This window comes from Piliocolobus tephrosceles, chromosome 3 (assembly GCF_002776525.5).
Source record: "Piliocolobus tephrosceles isolate RC106 chromosome 3, ASM277652v3, whole genome shotgun sequence".
Classification (NCBI taxonomy): domain Eukaryota; kingdom Metazoa; phylum Chordata; class Mammalia; order Primates; family Cercopithecidae; genus Piliocolobus; species Piliocolobus tephrosceles.
The window spans coordinates 126,843,486-126,867,693 of NC_045436.1; the positions used below are offsets into that span (position 1 = coordinate 126,843,486).

At 34.2% G+C, this 24,208-nt stretch overlaps 1 protein-coding gene across 7 annotated transcripts in view; it reads right to left on the reverse strand.

Annotated features, from left to right (window-relative positions):
• Window positions 1-24,208, reverse strand: part of ADGRL3 (adhesion G protein-coupled receptor L3) — a 902,055-nt gene that overhangs the window by 577,476 nt on the left and 300,371 nt on the right. For 4 of the 7 annotated variants that reach the window (XM_031935342.1, XM_031935341.1, XM_031935343.1 and 1 more), the window contains 2 exons: window positions 22,988-23,215; window positions 2,438-2,641 (listed from right to left, as the gene is read on the reverse strand). In XM_031935342.1, the coding sequence (XP_031791202.1) occupies window positions 2,438-2,641; window positions 22,988-23,042 (259 nt within the window). In that variant the 5' untranslated portion in view covers window positions 23,043-23,215. The remainder of the gene's footprint in view (window positions 1-2,437; window positions 2,642-22,987; window positions 23,216-24,208) is intronic. The other 3 variants (XM_031935344.1, XM_026447685.2, XM_026447686.2) reach the window with 1 other exon arrangement.

Sequence of the window (24,208 nt, forward strand, 5' to 3'; positions counted from 1 at the left end):
TTGGATTTGTACTTGCCTGTTTGGCTACCTACAGAATGAACAGAGGTTAATATATTTTTAAGTAATATCATTTTTTTTCTAATCAAAGATTGCAGTAATATCAGCCTTTATTATTTTATTTATTTTTCAGCTTTATATTCTTGAAGTATCTTGTTTCTATAACAGATTTGTTTTTATTTCGTGAAGGTGGAGGAGGGGAGGAAAGGGAAGAACTTGAAGTCACTGACATTTTCTTGTTCGAATTCCTCCACGTCTTTTCAATTTAAAGAGCTCAAGATAATGTGATATCTCTTACTTCAATTTCATTTTTAATACCTGTCCAAGCATTCTAGCTGTTTGTACTGTCTTCCATATTAGGAAAGATTATGCCCCTACAATATTTACTTATTCTTCTTTATTCTTTCTACAGGGAATATTCTAAGATGACCTTTATTTTCTGTCTCCTTGATAAAATTACTTTCACACAAAAGCAACTTTCAAAAAGTATCATCTCATCATAACAGATTAACACAATTCTGTAAGCGCCTTTTAAATCACAAGACGTTAACCTCAGTCTCCATTAAAAATATCACATCAAATTGGCTTGTACTCTCGTTTTCATCCCTGTCCAAAACAGAATATAATACAGCTTTTCTATTTGAAAATTGATTTAAAAATGTGATTTAAAACCCATCACTGCACTGTAACTTGCCACATACATGGCAAAAACTAAAATCTAGTGATACAGAACAATCTTATTAAGCTATAAAAATTGGAGAATATTTAAATTCAGTATAACGTTCTTAGAAACAATGATTCTAATTGATATTCTGAATTTCTGTCAGAAGAGAGAGTTTCCAGCAGCTGTGTGTGTGTGTTTACATTAGTTGCTGATTTAAATATTTATAGAATTCATATAAATTAAATATTACTTCTGTATTTCTTCTTAATACTAGAAATTCTGATGAATGTATAGGCATTGGAGTTAATTAACTAATATTCATTATATATTATTGTTTTACAATACAAATCATAAGACAAAGTTAGGATGAAAGCTTTGTGACTGCTGAAGCACATTCTGGGAATACTAAAAGTGCACCCAATTTAGAAAACTTCAAGTTTGAAAAGGTAATACAAACAAAACAGGGAAAAATAAGTTGTTCTTAAGGAATGTTTACTATCCATTGTCCTTGAATTTTCAGAACACACTGGAGTCCATTCTACAGGCTTCTGTGGAATTACATGGACTCATCCACCATTTTGCTGCCTGTCGTCATCACTGCTGCTGCCAAACCACCACTACAAGGAAGAAAGGCCAATCTGAATGGAGAGATTTGAGGCCACTGATTGAACGATGTGACTTGGGAGACAGAGCCCCTGTGAATGCAAAGTTACACATGCTCTTACTCTGCCTCATGGTCACAGTAATTGAAGAATTACATTTAACTCTCACGGGGTCTCTCAAATCTCAAATGGATTAACGATGCACCTCCCTTAGGTCCTGACAAACAAAGTATTCCAATTTATTTTACCAGATAACTCTTTAATGGGGCGTAGAAGATAAACTCAGCTAATACTGTGATATTTCATGTTCTTTTGCTAGTATTACTTATATGTGTATCCCTCTCAAGACATTTTTGGGTCAGAATAGTGACTGTGTTTCAGGAAAGATTTGATATTCATAGTTCCCCCAGCCAAATGCTTCCCAGCTTTTTTCTTTTTCACAAAGAAAGTTACAAATATTATATTCCCTGGGGGAAATGACAGAAATAAGAGTACCCACATGGAGTTTTGTGAGAAAAATAAAAATTACATTGCCTAAATATTATGTAAATAAAAAAATACTTCGTAAAGTGTTTGGGAATACGACCTAACGTTCCTCACTGGAGCTTTCGGGGCTGGATGCCACTTGCTATACTTTCCGGCTGCAGAGGCAATATTATAGAAAAAACGTTCCGTATTTTCATAAGAAAATTAGGTTGTTTCAGTAACTATAACTTTTCTACCAAGTTTTACGCTTTAAATGACTAATACGTAATTCCTAACCAAGACGTCTTAATCATAATATTTTCAAAATCTTGATAGTTTTCATTGGTGAAAATTTTTTCAAACAAGCAGATGATCAGACATGTTAAAACTTACACAGCCTTTCAAATTTTACAAGAGTTGAAAGTGTCACTAAAAGTAATTTTAAATTTCCTGTGATAATGCAAGAATACTTCAAACCCAATCAAATATTTTAAATCAAACATTTCAAAATAATGATGAAGCTCTAATGTAGAACAGGCATGCATTGTTAAAACTGGCCAGGATATCACTAAGTGTTAATATCAGCCACAAAAGTGAATGCAGACAGTAAACTTACAAGAAGACACAGTTGGGGCACTTCCTGGGGCTGAGCCTCTCAGGACCCCCTGCCCAGCCACCCCCAGCCCTCTCTCCCCACCGCTGGCCGCACCTTGGGCTGCAATCTGTGCTCCTTGGGCACCTGGACCACGAACTCCTCTGGTAGCTCCACGGGGCACTTGTCCACGATGAGCAGCGGTGCGCTCTGCAGTTGGCTGCTGAAGTAGATGTCTGGGTGGAAGAGCGCCTCCTGGGCTGCGCTCAGCGTGTCGCAATGGAGCAGCAAGGGCTGGATGTCGTTCACTGTGCTTGCCACCTGCGGGGACCGCAGGGCGCACCATCAGACCCCTGCTCACCTCAGTCCCACCTCAGGGGAGCCCTGGTAGAGGCCATTTCCAAGGCTGCTCTCTGCCGCAGGCTAGAGGCCCAAGATTCCAGCCACCCCAGGCCCTACTCAGACAACCCTACAGCTGAGAGGATTACCTCCTGGCCCCTAGTATAATGCTATCCTAGTTAAACACTATCTTAAGCTAAAAAAAAAAAAAAAAAAAAAAAAAAAAAAAAAAAAAAAAAAAAACTCTCATCCAAATCTCTAATAGTGATTAGAAAATTAGACATAATTATGGAAAGCACAGTAAGCTACCTGAAAAAATATAAATATTATTTTTATTTTTATAGATTCACAGCACTCTAATGTAAATTAAGGACACTAATATCTACATAAGTGTAAATAAGAATAATGGTTCCTAAACTCAATTTTTACACAAAATGTTTGATAAGGTAATTGGTAAAGAAAGTCCCAGAGAGGTGTTTTTCCTTTGTTTATTTGTTTTGTTTGAAGTATGGTTACACTTATATGGATTTTTTTATACTTGTTTATATGTTTTCAGGTCATTTAACTACCATTTTTGGAGAGATACTGTATTAAGATCTGTAGTAGACATTAAGGTGAAAAGGATATACACACATTTTTTACCATTTATATACACAGTGATTTTACTGACAAATGGTACATATTACATAAATGAGTAAATATGAAAGACCAAGACAATAATGAAAAAAAAGTATACATGATTTTTAAAAATAATTCAGAAGACACCCATACATTTTATGCTTTGAAAATAAAGATATTTAAATATAGGATTTTTTTTTCTGATAAATTGATACATGAGATACACATTTCCCTACACTGTTTGCAACTCGTTTAATTAATAGAAATGATAATGAAAATATGTCTGCCAACGGAAAGGATAAATTTTACAAAGAAAAAGATTTTGCTTCACACAAGTATTTTTAAACATGTTATAACATGCATGTATAAAAACACAATAATGTTATGTGGCTAACATTAAACAGGAGAGAAACTAAGAAAATCAATAATGCAAGAGAATTTTATGATCATCTTTCTAACACTAGAAATTTATACAGTGGTGCCATAATTTCTTGCTATGTAAAATATTTGCAAATTAGGAGTGTAAAATATATCCCTCCCAAAACACATAAAATAATACAACTTTCATAGAAAAAAATCATATTAAGAAATATGTTAAACAATGTATCTATAATGGAAAACTGTAACATATAAGTCTGAGACATTGTCCCAAAACATTTTTATTTGAATTTATTACAATGTATGATTACTAAAATATCTAGGCAAACGTAATCTGAATGTCATTTTTATAGTCTGTGTAGATGAAAAAGGTGACAAAGAAGAAAATAAGTTTCAAGACCAAAAAGATGTGAAAATCAACATCTCTAAGTAATTGCCTTCATTAATGTTTCACTCTAGTGGCATCATTTCTGATCTTTTGGCTACTAAGATATCCCTCTCTTCATTGCCTAAAATGACAATGTGACTAATATAAAACTATTTTTACATGAATATATACAGGCATGTTTTCTCTAACATCTTTATTACTACTCTATGGAAGAAAATTAGCCAAAGGTTATCAAAATAGGTTATCTTATATACTTCTGTTATTCAAAAATTGAAAGATTTTATCCTCAGCCAAGTTAAAATATAAGCACATCTAGAGTGGGGGAGAAGGTGCTTATTTGTTCATTCATTCAACAAATATTTATTGAGCTCCCATTACATGTTGGGTCCTATTCTAGGTGCTGGAGCATTTGGTGAAGAAAACAGACCACAAAGCTACTTTAATGAATCATACATCATTATGATTATGAGATTAGAAAACACATAAATAAACATTAGAGAAAATATACCATATAAGTATGAGAAATCTATGAAAAATTTAAATAGAGTAATATGTAAAGACTACTTCACTAGGTTTTTATGAAATACTTGGATATGGAGATAAAATATAAATTGGGATTTTAGTGAGATTTAAAGTGGCTAATCATACAACATTCAGTTGTATGACTGTAAGTTGACAGCCAAAGAACTTCCAGGATACAGGAAAGGCCTCCTGGCTAGAACCTCCTTGGTGTGTTTGAGAAAAAACACAACGGCTGATTATAGTGGTCAAGGTGAAGAACAGTCTGGAAGGCAGAAAGGCAAACAACACCCAGATCATGAGCCTTGTAAGCCAGGGTAAAGAGCTTAGTTTTAAGACAATCTGTTTAGGATAATTATTAAAACTCTGGGGAGGAAAGGGTAGCATAGAACAGGGACGTGGGAATAGGGATTTCTTCTGAACTAGGGATCAAATATTTCCAGAAAAGGTCCATTTCTAGAGTAGGCAAAGAATGACAATTGATTTAAAAATGAATAAACAATGGAATCAAGCATCAACTAAACAGTATAATAGTGCCTGTATCTAAATGAAAAATATCTGAAAATAAAGAAAACATAAAGACACATGTCAATAGAACTAGGAAGCAAACTCTTAGGGATCTAAAAAGAGTAGTTTGGCTTGAGGAGTAAAATGATTTCATGGAGTAAGACTAAAGAATACAAAGTACCAGGAGTTTAAGTAGACTTTGATTGTAAATTGAAAAAAGTAGACTGATGTGTTCTATGGAACCAAAGTATCTTATGTGTCTATAGTTTGTACTCTCATTTAAATTCACTGTATCTATAAAAGAAATTCAATGGGTGGCAGGAAAACTAGAGAGGCTGTTACACTACCCACATAGAGAAGGGTTATTAGAACAGAGCCAAAATCTCAACTTTTGCTTTAAAAAATATGTGTGTACTATACTCAAGATATTGTATGACTTCTGTGGAAATATTTATTTGAATTATAAATATAAATCCAATTTGTCTTCCTGAAGCTATTATACAAATAAGTCTTCAAGATAAACAGCACACTTACAAGTCTGGTGTCTGGTATTCTGTTAGAAACACAAATCTTAAGTCTACAAAGATTCTTTCAACTCATATGCTAGAAAGTTAGAACATTCCTGCTACACAGATCTCCCAAGGTTCACGTGAAGAGGTTTTGCTCAGAAACTCACTCTCCTTGGGGCACAATGGCATCTGAAGCAGCCAGTTTCCTTAGGTCAAGGAAGGTGGTATCTATGCCCTGGCATTCTCCACTCACGTGTCTTAATTGAATACATGGGCTACAAAACCAGGTCAAATTACTCCTTAAAGGTTCTTTTCCTCAGATATTTGAAGATAGTTCTTACATTCTAAATGTCTCTTTTTTTCTCCAGACCTTTAAGAGAAAGGATTCTTTCAAATTAGCTATGAAAAATACACCAGCATGTTGTGGCATTAACCATAAGTTGAAGGCAACCCTCCAAGTTTCCTTCCCAATACCATTTGAGGCCACAGTTTAAAACTCTGTTGTATGCAATTTTAAGATGTTGCAAAGTTAATTTTGGCTCTGAGACAGGAATCTATAATAAGGTCAATACATCTTGTTCTTTCTATCCTTCTTCAGAGAAATTTCATGTTTATCTTTTAAAAACTGCATATCTGATTAGGATTTTATTTGAATTGAGGGGGCGATTTTCTATTTTCATTTGTTTTTAAAGTTTTCATTTTTAAATCATACATAATATATAATACTCCTTGTAAGCAATATGAGTTATTGTCATATACAAATGATCCTTATATTTGATTCATATCCAGATATTTTTACAACGCAAGTACTTTCATTCTGCTTCCCTAGTGGGCAAGCATGAAATATAAAATTAGTATTTCATAACCTACTATAATGATCAAAATATTTATCCCATGTCCGTGTCTCTTAAATATCAAAAGCCATCAGAACATCACTGTTCCAGAATGTTGGTTGTGGGCAGACATGAGGCAAGAGGTAAGCAAAACAAAAATAACGAGTTTTTAAAAGGTAAAGTATTTGTGATGATAATACCAGAGTTTTCATATTATCTGTGGAACATATAATTGGTATAAATATCAATAAATATCAGAATTCAATGATAGATAACTTTCAGAGATCAATACTGATTTATGTATATTTTTAAAGTTACATAAGTACTGTTTCTAAGCAACTTCAGCTGTTTCTATTTTCTTGTTCTTCTTACATGAGCAACTTTGTAATTCAGTCAATTATTCAGCTTATTCCTCCAAACAGCTATTAATCATAACAGTGAGCTGGGATTCTAAACAAAACAATGGGCTAATTCTATAATGAGAGAAATGCTAAAAACAAAATACAACCTGGGCATATTTATCAGAGTTACAAGTTCTTTATTTTCATAAACTAACATTTTTTCTTACAAGTCATTTATTTTTGTGTTTTAGGGTTATATTTCACCATGTCTTTATTAGCAACCATGAGCTTTACAGAGTTTGAAATGTACACTAATATAGCTATGACTCTAACCTACATATTACACGTTTTCACCTCGGTAGTATCTCTTGGAAAGAGAATACTTATCCTCCTGAACATACCTGCCTAATCCTTTGTACAGATTATCCTTCCTAGTAGGAAATCTTTTCCCCTACTCCTTAGGCTTTCCAAATCTCACCACTTTCTAATATCACTCTTTCCATAATTTTACCAAACAGTTCTCTCTGTATAAAATCATCATTAAATTTCATAATATTTTCCTTCCATTCTTTACTAAAACGTACTCAAAATCTTGTTGCTTTTTATTTCCAAGATTTAAACAAACACAGTATTGCCGTCTTCCCTAATTGAAGATTTTAAAAATTTACTTATTTTGTTTTATTATATTCTAGCTCAATCTCAATATGTTACTTTGGTTGGTTTATAATTTAAATCATAGATCTACAAAATAAGGCAAATGCTCAGTAGGTTATAAAAATGCCTATGGAAGAACTTCCACAAGATGGCTAAGAAATTTTGGGTTGAGGCCGGGCACGGTGGCTCAAGCCTGTAATCCCAGCACTTTGGGAGGCCGAGACGGGCGGATCACGAGGTCAGGAGATCGAGACCATCCTGGCTAAACGGTGAAACCCCGTCTCTACTTTAAAAAAAAAATACAAAAAAAAAAAAAAAAAATAGCCAGGCGAGGTGGCGGGCACCTGTAGTCCCAGCTACTCGGGAGGCTGAGGCAGGAGAATGGTATGAACCTGGGAGGCGGAGCTTGCAGTGAGCCGAGATTGCGCCACTGCACTCCAGCCTGGGTGACATAGCGAGACTCCATCTCAAAAAAAAAAAAAGAAATTTTGGGTTGAGTTTCTCATCAAAAGCCACTTAAAATATAGTATTGCATCATTACATTAACAGCTCTGAGTCTATTTTTTCATCTGAAGATTACCAGTCCTACTACCTATGACTCATTGGATTGTTATGAGTATTCACTGAGCTATTATGTGCAAAACTCTTTAGCTAACAGGAAAGTATTGTGTAAATGCTGGAAATTATATTGAAAAAGTTACAATAGCAAACGGTTCATTGCTACCAAAATGTCTACTCCAACTTCACTGCAACATATATAATAAAAGGGAAGGAAAGAGAAGAGTTGGGGGCAAAGAAGAGGCCACTGTTTTCATTTCCTTTTCTGTAAATAAAGGTACATTTTCAATTCTGCTTCCTTATGCATACCTGAAAGGCTCTTTCCCACAGTACCTTCATTTTAGCCATATAAAAGATTATGTCTTTCTGGATTTCTCCCTAAGGTGTATATATGATAGATGCATAATTTCTTTATAGGCTGGGTAGTAATCTCTAACAATAGTCATAAAAGATCCAATTCAAGCACCTGAGTAAAGATGCCATCAGGTAGAAATTGCAACGTGAAAGTTCTAACACAGAGGGGTAAATCTGTTTCAAGTCCGGATCTTATAAGAAAATAGCTGAGCTAAGTAGTAACAAATTGTCCTCTTGTGTATAATGAAACAGATTTATGGTATACCTGAATGTTATTTAACTCAACAGGTTCCTTCTGCAGACTACCTTGTTTCATAAAGTACTGGTATGCCTGATGTGGGCAAGAAATTACACTTCAGACTATGTTCCTCATTAATTTTCTCCAAAACATAGCTTGTTACAATAAAAGAAAACAAATAAGTAAGATAAACTTTTGTAGTCATTCAAATAAGAAAAGAAGTAATCAAATAATCTCTCTTTGCTAACAATATGATTCTATGTCTAGAAAACCCTAAAGACAGCAGAAAGCTCCTAGACCTGATAAACAACTTCAGTAAAGTTTCAGGGTATAAAATCAGCATAAAAAAATTAACATCTTTTTTTTTTTTTTTTTTTAAGACATAGTCTCACTCTGTCATCCAGGCTGGAGAATGCAGTGGCGTGATCTCGAGAGGCTCACCACAACCTCTGCTTCCTGGGTTCAAGTGATTCTCCTACTGCAACCTCCCGAGTAGCTTAGATAACAGGCACCCACCACCATGTCCGGCTAAATTTTTTGTATTTTTAGTAGAGAGAGGGTTTTGCCAAGTTAGCAAAGGTGGTCTTGAACTGTCGACCTCAGATTATCAGCCCACCTAGCCCTCCCACAGTGCTGGGATTACAGGCATGAGCTACCTTTATACATCAATAACATTCAAGCTAAGAGCCAAATCAAGAACATAATCACATTTACAATACTCATCAAGAAAACACAACCTCTAGGAATACATCTAATCAGGGAAGTAGAAGATCTTTACAAGGAGAACTACAAAACTCTGCTCAAAGAAATCAGAGATAGCACAAACAAATGGAAAAACATTTCCTGCACATGGATTAGAAGAATTAATATTGCTAGAATGGCCATACTGCCCACCCAAAGCACTCTACAGATTGAATGCTATTCCTATAAAACTATCAATGTCAGTTTTTACAAAATTAGAAATGAACAATTGTAAAATTCCTATGGAATCAAAAAAGAGCCCCAGTAGCCAAAGCAATCCTCAGCAAAAAGTACAAAGCTGGAGGCATCACATTGCCAAACGTCAAACTACCTTATAAGGCTACAATGACAGAAACAGTGTGGTACTAATACAAAACAAACAGAAAAATGGAACAGAATAGAGAAGCCAGAAATAAAGCTACACACCTACAACCATCTGATCTTCAACAAGGTTGACGAAAATACACAAGGGGGAAATGACTGCCTATTTAATAAAGGGTGTTAGGGTAACTGGCTAGCCATGTATGCAAAATAATGAAACAAGGCCCTTACTTTTCAGTATACACAAAAATTAAATCAAGATGTATTAAAATTTTAAATGTAAGACCCTAAACTATAAAAATCCTAAAAGCAAACCTAGAAAGTATCATTCTGACATCAGCCTTAAGAAAGAATTTACGACTGTCCTCAAAAACAATTGCAACAAAACCAAAAATTGACAAGTGGGACCTAATAAAACTAAAGAACTTTCACACAGCAAAAGAAACTATCAACAGAGTAAACAGACAACCCACAGAATGGGAGAAAATATTTGTAAACTATGCATCTGACAAACGTCTAATATTACAGAGAGCTTAAATGATTCAACAAGCAAAAAACAATAACCCCATTAAAAAGCAAGCAAAGGACATGAACAAACACTTCTCAAAAGAAGACATATAAGCGGCCAACAAACACACACCGAAAAAACACTCAATATCACTGATCATCAGAGAAATGCACATCAAAACCTCAATGAGATACCATCTCACACCAGTCAAAATGACTATTATTAAAAAGACAAAAAGTAACAGATGCTGGTGAGGCTGTGGAGTAAAAGGGATGCTTACATACTGTTGGTGGAAATGCTAATTAGTTCAGCTGCTGTGGAAAGCAGGTTGGAGATTTCTCGAAGAACTAAAACCAGAACTATTGGTCTACCCAGTATTCCCATTATTGGGTATATACTCAAAGGAAAATAAATTATTCTACCAAAAAGACATATGCATTTGTATATACATTGCAGCACTATTTATAATTCCAAAGACATGGAATCAACCCAAGTACTCATCAATGGTAGACTGGAAAAATACAATTATCTCTCTCTCTATATATATATATATAGGTATATATAGATATATGTATGCATATATACACACACACCATGGAATACTATGCAGCCACAGCCATAAAAAATAATGAAATCATGTCCTTTTCAGCAACATGGATGCCAATGGAGGCCATCACCCTAAGTGAATTAACACAGGAACAAAAAACCAAAGATTGCATATGTTGACTTACAAGTGGAAGCTAAACATTGAAACTTATGGACATTAAGATGTGATATGCCCTGGGTGCAGTGACTCACACCTGTAATCCCAGCACTTTGGGAGGCCGAGGCGGGTGGATCACCCAAGGTCAAGAGTTCAAGACCAGCCTGGCCAATATGGCGAGACCCTGTCTCTACTAAAAACACAAAAATTAGCTAGCGTGGTGGCGGGTGCCTATAATCCTAGCTACTCAGGAGGCTGAGGCAGGACAATCGCTTGAACCCGGGAGGCGGAGGTTGCAGTGAGCCGAGATGGTGCCATTGCACTCCAGCCTGGGCAAAAAGAGCAAAACTCTGTCTCAAGGAATAAAAAAAAAAAAAAAAAAAAAAAAGATGTGATATGGTTTGGCTCTGTGTCCTCACCCAAATCTCATCTTGAATTGTACTCCCATAATTCCAATGGGTTGTGGGATGGAACCGGTGGGATAGTTTGAATCATAGGGACAGTTTCCTCCATACTGTTCTCATAGTAGTGAATAAGTTTCATGAGATCTGATGTTTAGGGGTTTCCACTTTTGCATCTTCCTCATTTTTCTCTTGTTACTGCCATGTAAGACATGCCTTTGCCTCCCACCATGATTCTGAGGCCTCCTGAGCCATCTGAAACTGCAAGTTCAATTAAACCTCTCTTTCTTCCCAATCTCAGGAATGTCTTTATCAGCAGCATGAAAACGGACTAATACAAGATGAGAACGATAAACACTGGGAACTAAGAGAGAGAGTAAGGCAAGGTCGGAAAACTACCTATTGGGTAGTATGCTCAATACCCTGGGTGACAGGATCATTTGCCTCAGAGTCATGCAATATACTCCTGTACCAAACCTGTACATTTACCCCCTGACTCTAATATAACAATTGAAATTATAAAAATAAATAACAGACGACATGAGGAAAAAAGATCCAGATATGATTAGATATGTAGGTTAAAAAATTTTTAAAAACTTCTGTATTTATAAAAGAATAAATAGTTTGCTTTTACACATTAGAGTCAATATCAGAATACTAAGCTACTATGTTACAAAAGTTTTATAAAACACGCTGAGAACAGTGAAAGAGTCAACACGTGACTGTGAATAAAGCTAAAGGGAAGCATTTCATTTTGTTAAAGAACAAAAGAACCAACTTTTTAAGATTACTTTTTAATAGGTTTTCATAGCTTGCATTTTATGTATCCTATCAATAAAGGGAAATATAGTGACTTTCATTATAATTGTTGCCTAAATTGTAATACTGTGATGTAAATACCTTAAACACTTCTGAAAATGAGTAAGCACAGATTTCTGTTAGTGATAAATTTATTAGAGATTTGGCTTCTGACAAAAAGGATGATTTTTTTCATTCCAGTGAAATAAAATCTGTATTATGTACCTTAAGAGGAGTGATAACTAATAGTAAGATTTTCCAAACACCTGCTTCCTTGTAAAGATAATGCAAACACATTTAAATTCATGGTAACAAAAAACCTTTAGAATTTGTTATTTGGATAACATTGACTTTGTTTTTCCCTCTACTCCCCTCCTCAAGAATATCAATTTTTTAATTGTATGGCAACTATACTTTCAGAATGCTGTAAAGTAAATCCTTTCTTTAAAAATCTTTACAACTATAGTAATGAGGCACTCTTCCTTAATCATACTGCCAATTATAACTAATGTGTGGGCAAAATGAGCAAAAATGATCCATATATTGACAGAGGTTTGTTTTGCTAGTGAGTTCTAGCTCCCTCTCCTAAGTAAATAATAACTGGCATTTCTGAAGACATCTGAGAAGAATGAGAACTGTTTTGCTTTTTTATGGTAGTTAAGGTATTTTTCCCACCCATCCGCCTTTCTCAACACATACACACAACAAAATCAATCTGTTTTAAAGTCCCTCCCACAACCCGTGGGAATTATGGAAGTACAATTCAAGATGAGATTTGGGTGGGGCCACAGAGCCAAACCATTTCACATCTTAATGTTCATAAGTTTCAATGAATGCCTAAATTCTGTTTAACAAGACAGCAAATGTGTTAACAGGCTCAAATGTCAAAATGATCGATTACGTTATGTTGGTGGTATACATAGAATGTGATTATTATTGGACACCTACTTTTAAAAATCGACATGGTGGTTTTTTATCTGTCTGCAGAGGGACCCCATAAAGCCTGCCAACAGCCTGTAACCTCTAATACATCTGTGCTATCACAGCTATTCCAACTATCCAGCTATTGTAACTAATCTAAAAGGCCTCCTTTTAAGCAATTGTGTGGTGTTCCCTGGAGGAAGAGCATCATACCAGCCTGTTGCTTTAAATTTTATGCTTTGTCTTCATTATTAAATAATGTGCCCTTAAGGTCTGCATGGTTTCCTCAACTTCCCTATCAAAAGGAGAAAAAAAAGAAGAAAAAGGATCATTGCTAAATTGTCACCACCACTGTTGATTTGTATGGAGAACTACACTAAAGATTAGTTCTGATCTAATTCAGGTAATATTTATGCTTACTACTCTTGTGATATCTCTAACAGCTTGGAGAGAATCAGTAATGAGTGAAAGCAGACTATTTGTTCTTTTATAAATACAGAGGGTTTTTTTATTTTTATGTTTTTAACCTACATATCTAATCATTAGATATTTTCCTGTTATTCTCCAATGCAACAACAAAATCAATCTGTTTTAAAGTCATCTGAATCCAAGAAAAAAGAATGAAATGTTGTAAAATGCTATTTTATGTTTGCATGTTATTTTTATCTTTGCATTTAATCAAAAGAACGATTTCTCTAATTTAGGTCACTGAATTTACCCTTTTTAATTTCACATAAAACTAATGATACCAAAGTGAGGGTATATCCGTCACTCACTATTCAATATTTTCAAACTTAGAAAGAAGAGTGATGACAGGATATTTTATGGGACTTACAGTCTAATTAAAAGTGACAGAATTGCACTTTGAATAGCTTTTCAACACCCTTTAACATTTTTCTTTGAATGCTGATCTAAGCTTAAGATGTTCATTAGTAACTCATTAAAGACTTAGTTACAGTCCAGTGGCTGAGTCCTAAATATAATGATGGGATGTGTGTACAAATGTGTAGACTCATAATTAGAGAAACTGTCACAATGGGGATTAAGAATATACAATGCAGTCTTTGAAAAAGAACTGTGGAATGTACGTGACCCCAAGATGGTGTTGTATTTTAAATTTTGCTTACTATTCAGATCATTTGTTTTTTGGGTTCTAATTCCTAAAGGTATGTTTTAATGACCCCATTCTCCCAGGATTAAATGTGTGAGGCTTTATATTAGGGCCTTTTTATACATTATTTTATTTAATCCTTATACTATACCAAAGTAGGCCTAATTACTTATTTAACAAATAAATAAACTGTGATTTAAACTCTTGAAGGTCATATATCTTGGAAGTAATGGAACTGGAGTTAAACTCTAAGGCTTAAGATCTTTCTACTTCATTTAATAGGGCCATACAAGATAGGATTCTAAAGCAGTTTAGATTAGATGATATTGTAAATTTCAGTTTCTGGGCTTCATGTAAGCAATGCTTCCTAAGTATGCTGACACGATCTTCTACAGTTCCTGAAAATTACAGGAGCTATTCAGTATCAACATTTATAAATCATTAATTATCCTTGCCATATAAAACACCAGGTTCTCTGCTGATTTCCATTTTTTTTTAATTAAAAGATGTGATGTGAGTCCAGGGACACTAATATATAATATGTGGATTTGATAGAGAGATGTGAAGCTACAGAATTACTCTTGAGATGAACTAAAAGAGGCATTCAGTAATTTGCAGACTATATTAGAGAAAAACAATCTACAGAAATAAAATGAAAGACTCAATATAAAAATATATAAAAGAGGATTTCCAAAATCTCAAAAAAATTAAGACTCAACCAAAAATAGAAATTTTTCTTGGTTACCAAAGTTTAATTATCTTCATCATTTTCTTAGGAAGAATAATTGAAAACTAATAGAACCCAATGAATTGCCTTGCTGTTTTGTATACAATTCACCAGTATACAGGTTTCCCATAAAAATAAAGTTTCAATTATGGACAATTATTAATTTTGGAAGTCATAATAACAATAAAAAAGTGAGGAGAAAACCCACAAGAATGGGAGAAAATATTTGCAAACCATCATATGACAAGGGTTAATAACTCAACAAGAAAAAAATCAATCTGATTTTAAAATGAGCAAAAGATGTGAATAGACATTTCTCAAAAGAAGATATACAAATGACCAACAGGTAAATGAAAAATGCTCAACATCACTAATCATCAGGGAGTGCAAATTATAACTATAATGAAATATCATCTCCCACAGTTAAAATGGCTGTTATCCAAAAAAAACAGGCAATAGCAAATGCTGGTGAGGGAGTGGAGAAAGGGGAACCTTTGTCTGTTGGTAGGAATGTAAATAGTGTAGCCACTGTGGAGAACAGCATGAAGGTCCCTCAAAAGACTACAAGAACTACCACATGATCCAGAAATCCCACTGCTGAGCATATGTGGAAAAGAAAGAAAATCAGTATATTGAAGAGATATGTGCACTCCCATATTTATTTCAACACTATTCACAATGGCCAAGATACAGAATCAACCTAAGTATCCATCAATGAATGAATGGATAAAGAAAATGTGGTTACATATACACAATGAAATATTATCCAGCCATAAAAAAGTAATGAAATTCTTAAGCCAGGTATGGAAAGACAAACATTGTATGTTCTCAGTAATATGTGAGAAATACAAAATATTAAGCTAATGGAGACAGAGAGTAGAAAGATGGTTACCAGAGGATGGGAAGATTACTGGAGAGGAGAAAGAAGAGAAGATGGTTAGTTGGTACAAAAATACTGTTAGGTAGAAGGCATAAGATCTAGTGTTCAGAAGCAAGATATGGTGACTATAGCCAACAGTAATTCATTGCATATTTCAAAATAACTAAAAGAGTAGAATTATAATATTCCTAACACATATAAATAAAAATAGTTGAGATGATAGATACCCTAATTACCCTGGAGTAACTGATCCTTACAAATTGTATACTTGTATCAAATATTATATGCATCCCATAGACATGCACTATTAAATATCCATAATTAAAAATTATTTTTTAAAAAAAATCCTGAATGAATGAATTACTTTGAGGAATCAAATACATGAGTAAAAGGGGGCTAGGTACAGTGGTTCACACCTGTAATCTCAGTAATCTGGGAGGTCAAGGCAGGAGGATTGCTGGAGGTCTACAGTTTGAGACCAGTCTGGGCAACAAAGCAAGACTCCATCTTTATGAAAACATTTTAAAAATTAACCAGGCGTGGTGGTGGATGCCTGTGGTCCTAGCAACTTGGAAGGCTGAAGTGGGAGGATTGCTTGAGTCCAGGAGGTTGAGGTTAGAGTGGACTCTGATTATGACACTGCACTACAGCCTGGGTGACAGAGTGAGACCCTGTCTTACAAAAAGGGGGTTGAAGAATTTGAAGTGATGAGAGTAGAAAAATGGTGCATGATTCAACATAAAATACCTGAGAATTTAAGTGGGTAAATCCAGGCAAATAGCCTCCCAGAAAATCTGAAACGTTCCCCACACAAAAAAATGAAAAATGGTTGAAGTGAAGAATATCTTAAGTACTCTGATTTGATCATTATACACTGTATGCATGTATCAAAATACCATATGTACCCCCATAAACATGTACAAATGTTATGTATTAATAAAAAATTGCTTTTTACTAATAACAATATTTGAAATTTTTACTTAAAATTAAAATTTTAAAAATAAAAAATTTAAAAGCTACTCTTAGAAAAAATAGTCTAAAAAACTCTTAAATGTCTTCTAACGATATCTTACTGTCTTTTCAAAAAAGATATTTTTATAAAGAATGCTCATAATTTGACAATATAAAGAAAAATAACCCATTTATAAATAACCCAGTTATACTGAGGATTCAAGTAAATAGTAATCCAAAGAATAAGAAAACAATGATTTTATATTGTATATTCAAATATTTTTAAATTTGTTCAACATTAAATATAAAACAACAATCCTATTGCAGTCAGAGTCTACCGCAGAACAAGAAATATAAAAATGTAATAAATTACAAGCGCCTCAAATAGTCACAATATATAAAATTTCAATGTAGGAAAAAGCTATTTTACTCCAAATATGTACATGTCACTCATAGATTATTACTACAATTAAATTCATATGTAACATCTTTTGCAAGTACAAAATTAAAAAAAAAAAATTTTTTTCCAGCTGCCAACCTGCATACTGAGTATTTGGGAAAGTTTCTAAACAAATTCTTACACATAAAGTAAAGCTATCAGCCATTCATGTATGTAGCTTACATTGTGATACTAGCGATTGTGTAGTTAGCTTATAAAATACGTATTTTAAAACTCAGTACCCACTGGCTAATGTGGATGGTGTTGGATGTGTTAGCAGTAACCTCGTATATCATTACCATGACAAGAATTTTTCTGTATAATGTATTTGACCATAAACATAGTTATATTACTGCAGATATTACAAATTACCCAGGCTGGCAAGCGTTATAAACATTTCAAGGATGATTAATTTCTAAAAATAACCAAGTTAAGCAGAGCTTAGAAGTCAACCTGACTTTTTCAGAACTAATAAAACACATCTTCATAGAAAGAATTATATGATAAAATGCTATGTAGTTAAATGTAATTTTGTACTTTTTCAAGTTTCATATCCTATTAGAAGTTACAAAATATATAGATATTATCTTAAATCATTGACATCAGTATTATAATTGTAAACACAGATTAACAATAAGGTGAAAATTACATAAAAGCAAATATGCATCTGATCATTCTTTTATCCCTACTAAGAATTGTTTATTATAAGTCATTTCTTGCACGTGATGAAATGTAGGCTAACCAGTAAAGTCCCTGAATATATAAATACAGATGCAACTTTAGCAATAGAATTGCAGGAAAAAAGCATGCATAAGGTGGTTCTAGAAGATTTTTTTTATATTATACTTTTCTTTTTCTGTGAAGACGCTGTAAAACATACTGCTCGCCGTTATTCCTAGTTTAGGTGCCAATGATCCTGCTTTCTACCTCTTCAACTATGATTCAGTTTTTACAAGTAAGGTTCAAATAAGTTGAGAGGTGGTTGAAATATTTGAGCACCACAATCACCTTCTGAACTCCTGGTCAGTTGGGGCTTGGGTGTAGTTACCTCCCAGGAACAGATCTCCCAGCCCAAGGTCCCACATTGGACCTTGATGTTTCTTTACTGCCAATCAAAATGAGCCCCAGGTACCTACGTTATTACTGGGTTCTTGCTCTCCAATTTCCTTATTTTTTCCTTGCTCTCAATCACATCAATAGAGAAACAACAAAAAGAATCCTTTATCTTTATTCAACACTACAGTAGTGCACAGCAAAGAACTGGCCATCTGCTTCAGCTGCTCCTCTTTACTTCTGCCAGGTCTCATTGCATTATAGATAAGGATTTTATGGCTCTACAGGAAGGGGACACAGTCATGGAAAACAGAAAAAGAGAAATACAGAAGTACACAGAGACACGGAATATGGACAGATAAACACAGAAGCAGGGACATTTCCTAATTTAAATTGTACATATTTATACGATATTGACATACTTGTTTTGTTTTCCTATATAAAACATTGACCAGACTATTTAGAGCAAATGGGGATTATTCAATTAACATAAACATTATCAGAATTAATTATTTAGCTTAGTTTTTAATTTTGTCCATGTAGAGATTATGCAAAAATATAACCCTAACAATTATATATAACCAATTAAAATAGTAATTTAAACATTCCTACATAGTGAGAATAATTTTGTTTAGATATTAGTAATATTGATAATGATTTTGTTTAGATACTAGTATTTAGAAATGTTTGTCAAAACATGAATATTGAGGTTTGAGTAGAAAAAGATTTATTTCCATTCTCAGGGTTAGAATAACAGTAATTATTTATTTTCCTTACCTTGCTCAGGGGTTTACCTCTATTTCAAGGTAAGAAAGGAGTAGGGAAAAAAAACGAAAGGTTTATCAAATGCCAAAGCACCATGTTAGAAGTTATACATATATAATTGCATCCATTTCTTAAAATAGCTCTGCAAGGAATACATGTTCATTTTTACAGATGAAAATTATATTAAGCTACACATTTTTAGGTTACTGTAAGCTCGTTGAGGGAAGAAATACAAGTCTTTTGTTCACTATCCTGTCTTTAGCATCTAGCAGTTTTCTGGCTTGTAGTGGTTAAATTCATTATATTTATTAACCAGTTGACAGATAAACAAGATTACAGAGCCAGTAGGTGGCAGAGCTGGAATTTCATCTCTGGTCTGTCAGGCTTCAGAACCACAGTCTGTCTGTCCCAAGAACATGGAAGAGGCAGATGGTCAATGTTTCTGCCTCACCTGCTCTCAAGTGACCAGGAGAGTTGAGATGAGATTCTATGTAAAGAGGAATGGCCTTGATAGGAATTGGATATCTACTGCCAGCAAGAGCAGAGCTCAAAAGCCAAGTCCTTGATTTTAAATTCCCTCATGTCAATTAATAGCTGTGTGACCTCAATTTACTTTACCACTGTGTACCTCAATGCCTTTATCTGTAAAGATGGTGATGATGATAATAATAACAAATAATAAAAAAAGCCTATGCAATTATAGTGAACATTAAGTGAACTAAAACATCTAAAGTTTATGGCTATAAAATCAGTAGTCATCATTACTATTTTCTCTGAAGAAAGGGATAGCAATTCAGATCATTACTCAGAAGAATTAATTCCCAATGATCAAGAGGGCAAAATATCTGGACATCTTAGCAGTAGCAAGGAGACATCAGCAGAGGATATGTTGAACTCAGTCATCTAAGGTTTCAAGTTATGCAGTATTCTCTTAAGCCAGGATTGATGGGGACTCTAAAAATTCCTATCCTGTTATAGTTCAGCACTTGATCAAAGGTATATTTTTCTATTTATGAGCAAGTTAGATTCCAAAAGGCTGTTTATAAAGTCCTTCATTCACAAGTCAGAAGTGGTATAACAAAGGCAAAAGAAAAAGCCTTCTTAAAGAAGGAAGACAAAATCGACTTGTATTTTCTCAGGTGCAAAGTTTTAAAATAAAGGATAAAGTTTATCAGAAAAAAATATTCTATATTGTTTTGTCCTCTATGGTTCAAAACTCAAGATAATATTGAATAGTCCATATAAAATGGAAATGATTATTTTTTTAGCCCAGAGTATTTTACATATCAGATCAGTCTTTTATGTGTCCTATAATTATATTAGGGGTTGATTTAATGCTTCTAAAAGTTACTTGGAGATATTCTCTCTCTCTCTCTCTCTCTCTCTCTCTCTCTCTCTCTCTGTGTGTGTGTGTGTGTGTGTGTGTGTGTGTGTGTGTGTGTGTGTTTCAATGCAGATTATCAGTCCCCAAACCAAGACCCAAGACCCAAGGCTCAGCCACATTTAGGGGTCCACTGAAATACATAGTATGTGTCAGTTTTAGGGACCAGGCATTGTAGTTCTGAAAAAGGAATCTTTCTTGCAACGTCTGTTTCTGCTATTTTTAACCTAATTTTCTCTAACAAGGGTAATTTTAGTTTGATCTTTTAAATATGAATTGTGTGTGTGTAAATATATATGTAGATATTTTTCTTTTTTCCTTACTATCAACATTAAATAAATCAGCTCTTATGGCTAGCTAATTCCTGGTTGTTATAATTTACTGGAACAAAAATTAACTGGAGGGATAGATTATATGATGAAGGAAATTCACATGTTCAAGCGCTAAATATTTTCTGTGCACTGTGCTGTATTATTTACATATGCTATTTATTTTATTCTCAAATAACATTATAAGGGAGGTATTTTTATAACATAAAAAGTCTAATTTAAATCACCTTTACATATATGGATACTTAGAAAAGCATTGTTTCAAGTAATGTAATTATATTTATTTTCCCACGTCACAAAATGTTATGTGTGCCCATGCAGAGAACGTCAATGTATCAGTATATGAATTAAGAAAATATTTTGATATTTTAGACAAGTTTGCTTAAAACAAGATGGTTGAGATGGTTGAATAAGTAGGATACTCCCATTTTACAAACATCTCTACCTTATAATAGAGTGAATTGTCAGAACTAAATATGTTGCATCCAGGGAACTTTAGAGGAAAACTTCAAAAGAAGTTACTTTACCCAGTATTTGGAATGACAGCAAAATGCAATTCATGTTAAAACTTAAGAACACAGGCCAGATTCAGAATTGCATCATTGATGAACTACAATGAGTTTCTGTAGTCAATTAAAAACCAAAAGTGAGCTAAAGAGGCTAAAAATTCATTTCAGCTGCTTGCTACACTATAATATTCTGAGACCTCCTAAGCAGTGGCAAATACAGCTGTGTCCTTTTTTCTTTGCTATAATTATCATCAACATATGAGAGAGAGACTATATTACAACATTTTCATCTTAGGGAAAAAAAATCAATGATAATTAGCCAAAAACATTGAATTGTGTAAGAGGAACTTACATATAGACTTTAATTTACTAGGTTTGAGAGAGATTCAGTGAATATTACACTAAGTTGTACAGAATATAAATGTCTTACTTATATATTAAATAATGTGATATATTTTATAAAATTTGCAAAGGTATGTCATTTCTAATCTATCATATTTCTGTTATAAATACAAAGATGTCTAAATGAACAACATTAAGTATACATGTCTGTTAAGTATATTAGCATGTTTCCATAAAATCATCTTTCTTTAACAAGTGAAAACAGACATTAATATTATTATTTTTTATTTATTTATTTATTTTTTTGGACGGAGTCTCGCTCTGTCGCCCAGGCTGGAGTGCAGTGGCACGATCTCGGCTCACTGCAAGCTTCGCCTCTCTGGTTTACTCCATTCTCCTGTCTCAGCCTCCAGAGTAGTTGGGACTACAGGCGCCCACCATCGCACCTGGCTACTTTTTTTTTTTTTTTTTTTTTTTTTGTATTTTTAGTAGAGACAGGGTTTCACCATGTTAGCCAGGATGGTCCCGATATCCCGACCTCGTGATCTGCCCGCCTCGGCCTCCTAAAGTGCTGGGATTACAGGCGTGAGCCACCATGCCTGACCGTTCTTCTTCTTCTTTTTTTTTTTCTTATTTGTTTGTGTTTTTGCATTACAAGGTATAGGACAAAAATAATTTCCCTTTATTGGAAGATTATCGTTTGTGTTCTGTATATTAAAGATTGTGCAGAATAGTAAATACTCAGACAAAAAAAAATAATAATTACTTGGTTGTGTAAAGCAGATACTTTTGAATAAGTAGGGTTTTACTTTTGGAGTTTTCTTTCAAATGCCCAAATTTACTACATTAAAAATGTTTTTTAAGTATGAAACTATGCAAGCCAAAAAAAACACAATAAATGAGATAATTAATAATTCAGCTGATTTTCCAAAAGTGTGGAAAAATCTAAAAATAAAATGCAAGTGTTCTTTTTAAAAAGCCTTTTAGTTTTAAAGACATTTCAATAGGCACTTTAAGAAATGCAACTGAAAACTCATAACTATTTCAGCTTAAAATACACATTATGAGCTGGGTGCAGTGGCTCACGCCTGTAATCCCAGCACTTTGGGAGGCCGAAGCGGGCGGATCACGAGGTCAGGAGATGGAGACCATCCTGGCTAACACTGTGAAACCCTGTCTCTACTAAAAATACAAAAACAAAATTAGCCAGGTGTGGTGGTGGGCGCCTGTAGTCCCAGCTATTCAGGAGGCTGAGGCAGGAGAATGGTGTGAACCCGGGAGGTGGAGTTTGCACTGAGCCGAGATCGTGCCACTGCACTCTACCCTGGGTGGCAGTGTGAGACTCCGATTCAAAAAAAAATAAATAAAATAAAAATAAAAATAAAAATAAATAAATAAATACACATTATGTTATTTTATTTTAACTTACTCATACTAACATATGGTAAGGAAAAACTACAAAGTAATCTCAGAGCAAAGATCCCAAGGAAGTGTCTAGTATGAATAAGTGAGAAAACGTTAAGCATTACACAAAAATCTGAAAAATCTTACCATGAATTATTGGAGCCAAAAGCATCATGAAAATTAGTAGCTGCGATGGCCACATGGCTGTCCACTCAGGTATGGAGTATTCCTCAAGAATGACTGTTCAAATGTGAAACAAAATACGTATATTTCTAGTTCCTCTTCTGTATTCCGAGACTGATGAATTTTCTTTAAATTAAAAATAAAAAGAATAATTCCTCCGAAACAGAAATACCAATATCCCAAATCTGAAACCTGCAAAAAAGAAAAAAGAAAAAAAAAAAAAAAAAAAAAAAAGGAGGTGTTATTGTATAAAATAAGTAAGTAATCCAAAGACATTATTTATACAATGCATATATTATCATCATGTTTTATCCTGGCCTCAGATCTTAGTGAAATAAACAATTCAGTCTCTACTGAACAAATTCACTTAAATATAATGATTTTTATTTTGTTTTATTTTTTTGAGATGGAGTCTTGCTCTGTCACCCAGGCTGGAGTGCAGTGGCGCGATCTAGGCTCACTGCAAGCTCCGCCTCCCAGGAGTTCACTCCATTCTCCTGCCTCAAGCTCCTGAGTAGCTGGGGCTACAGGCACCCGCCACCACGCCCTGATAATTTTTTGTATGTTTTTAGTAAAGACTGGATTTCACCGTGTTAGTCAAGATGGTCTGTATCTCCGGACCTTGTGATCCGCCCGCCTCGGCCTCCCAAAGTGCTGGGATGACAGGCGTGAGCCACTGCGCCCAGCTTTTTTTTTGTTTTGTTTTTTGTTTTTTGTTTTTTTTTTTGAGATGGAGTTTCGCTCTTTTTGCCCAGGCTGGAATGCAATGGCGAGATCTCGGCTCACCATAACCTCAGCCTCCCGGGTTCAAGCGATTCTCCTGCCTCAGCCTCCCGAGTAGCTCCACCCCAGTTAATTTTGTATTTTTAGCAGAGACAGGGTTTCTCCATGTTGGTCAGGCTGGTCTTGAACTCCCAGTCTCAGGTGATCCACCCACCTCGGCCTCCCAAAGTGCTGAGATTACAGGCGTGAGCCACCGCGCTTGGCTAAATATATATATATTTTAAATATATATATTTATATATTTATATAATATGTTATATAAAAATATTTATATATATTTATATAATATGTTATATAAAAATAATATATAAATAAAATTTATATATATTTATATATGGCTAAATATATAAATATAGATAGATAGATAGATAGATAGATAGATAGATAGATAGATAGATAGAT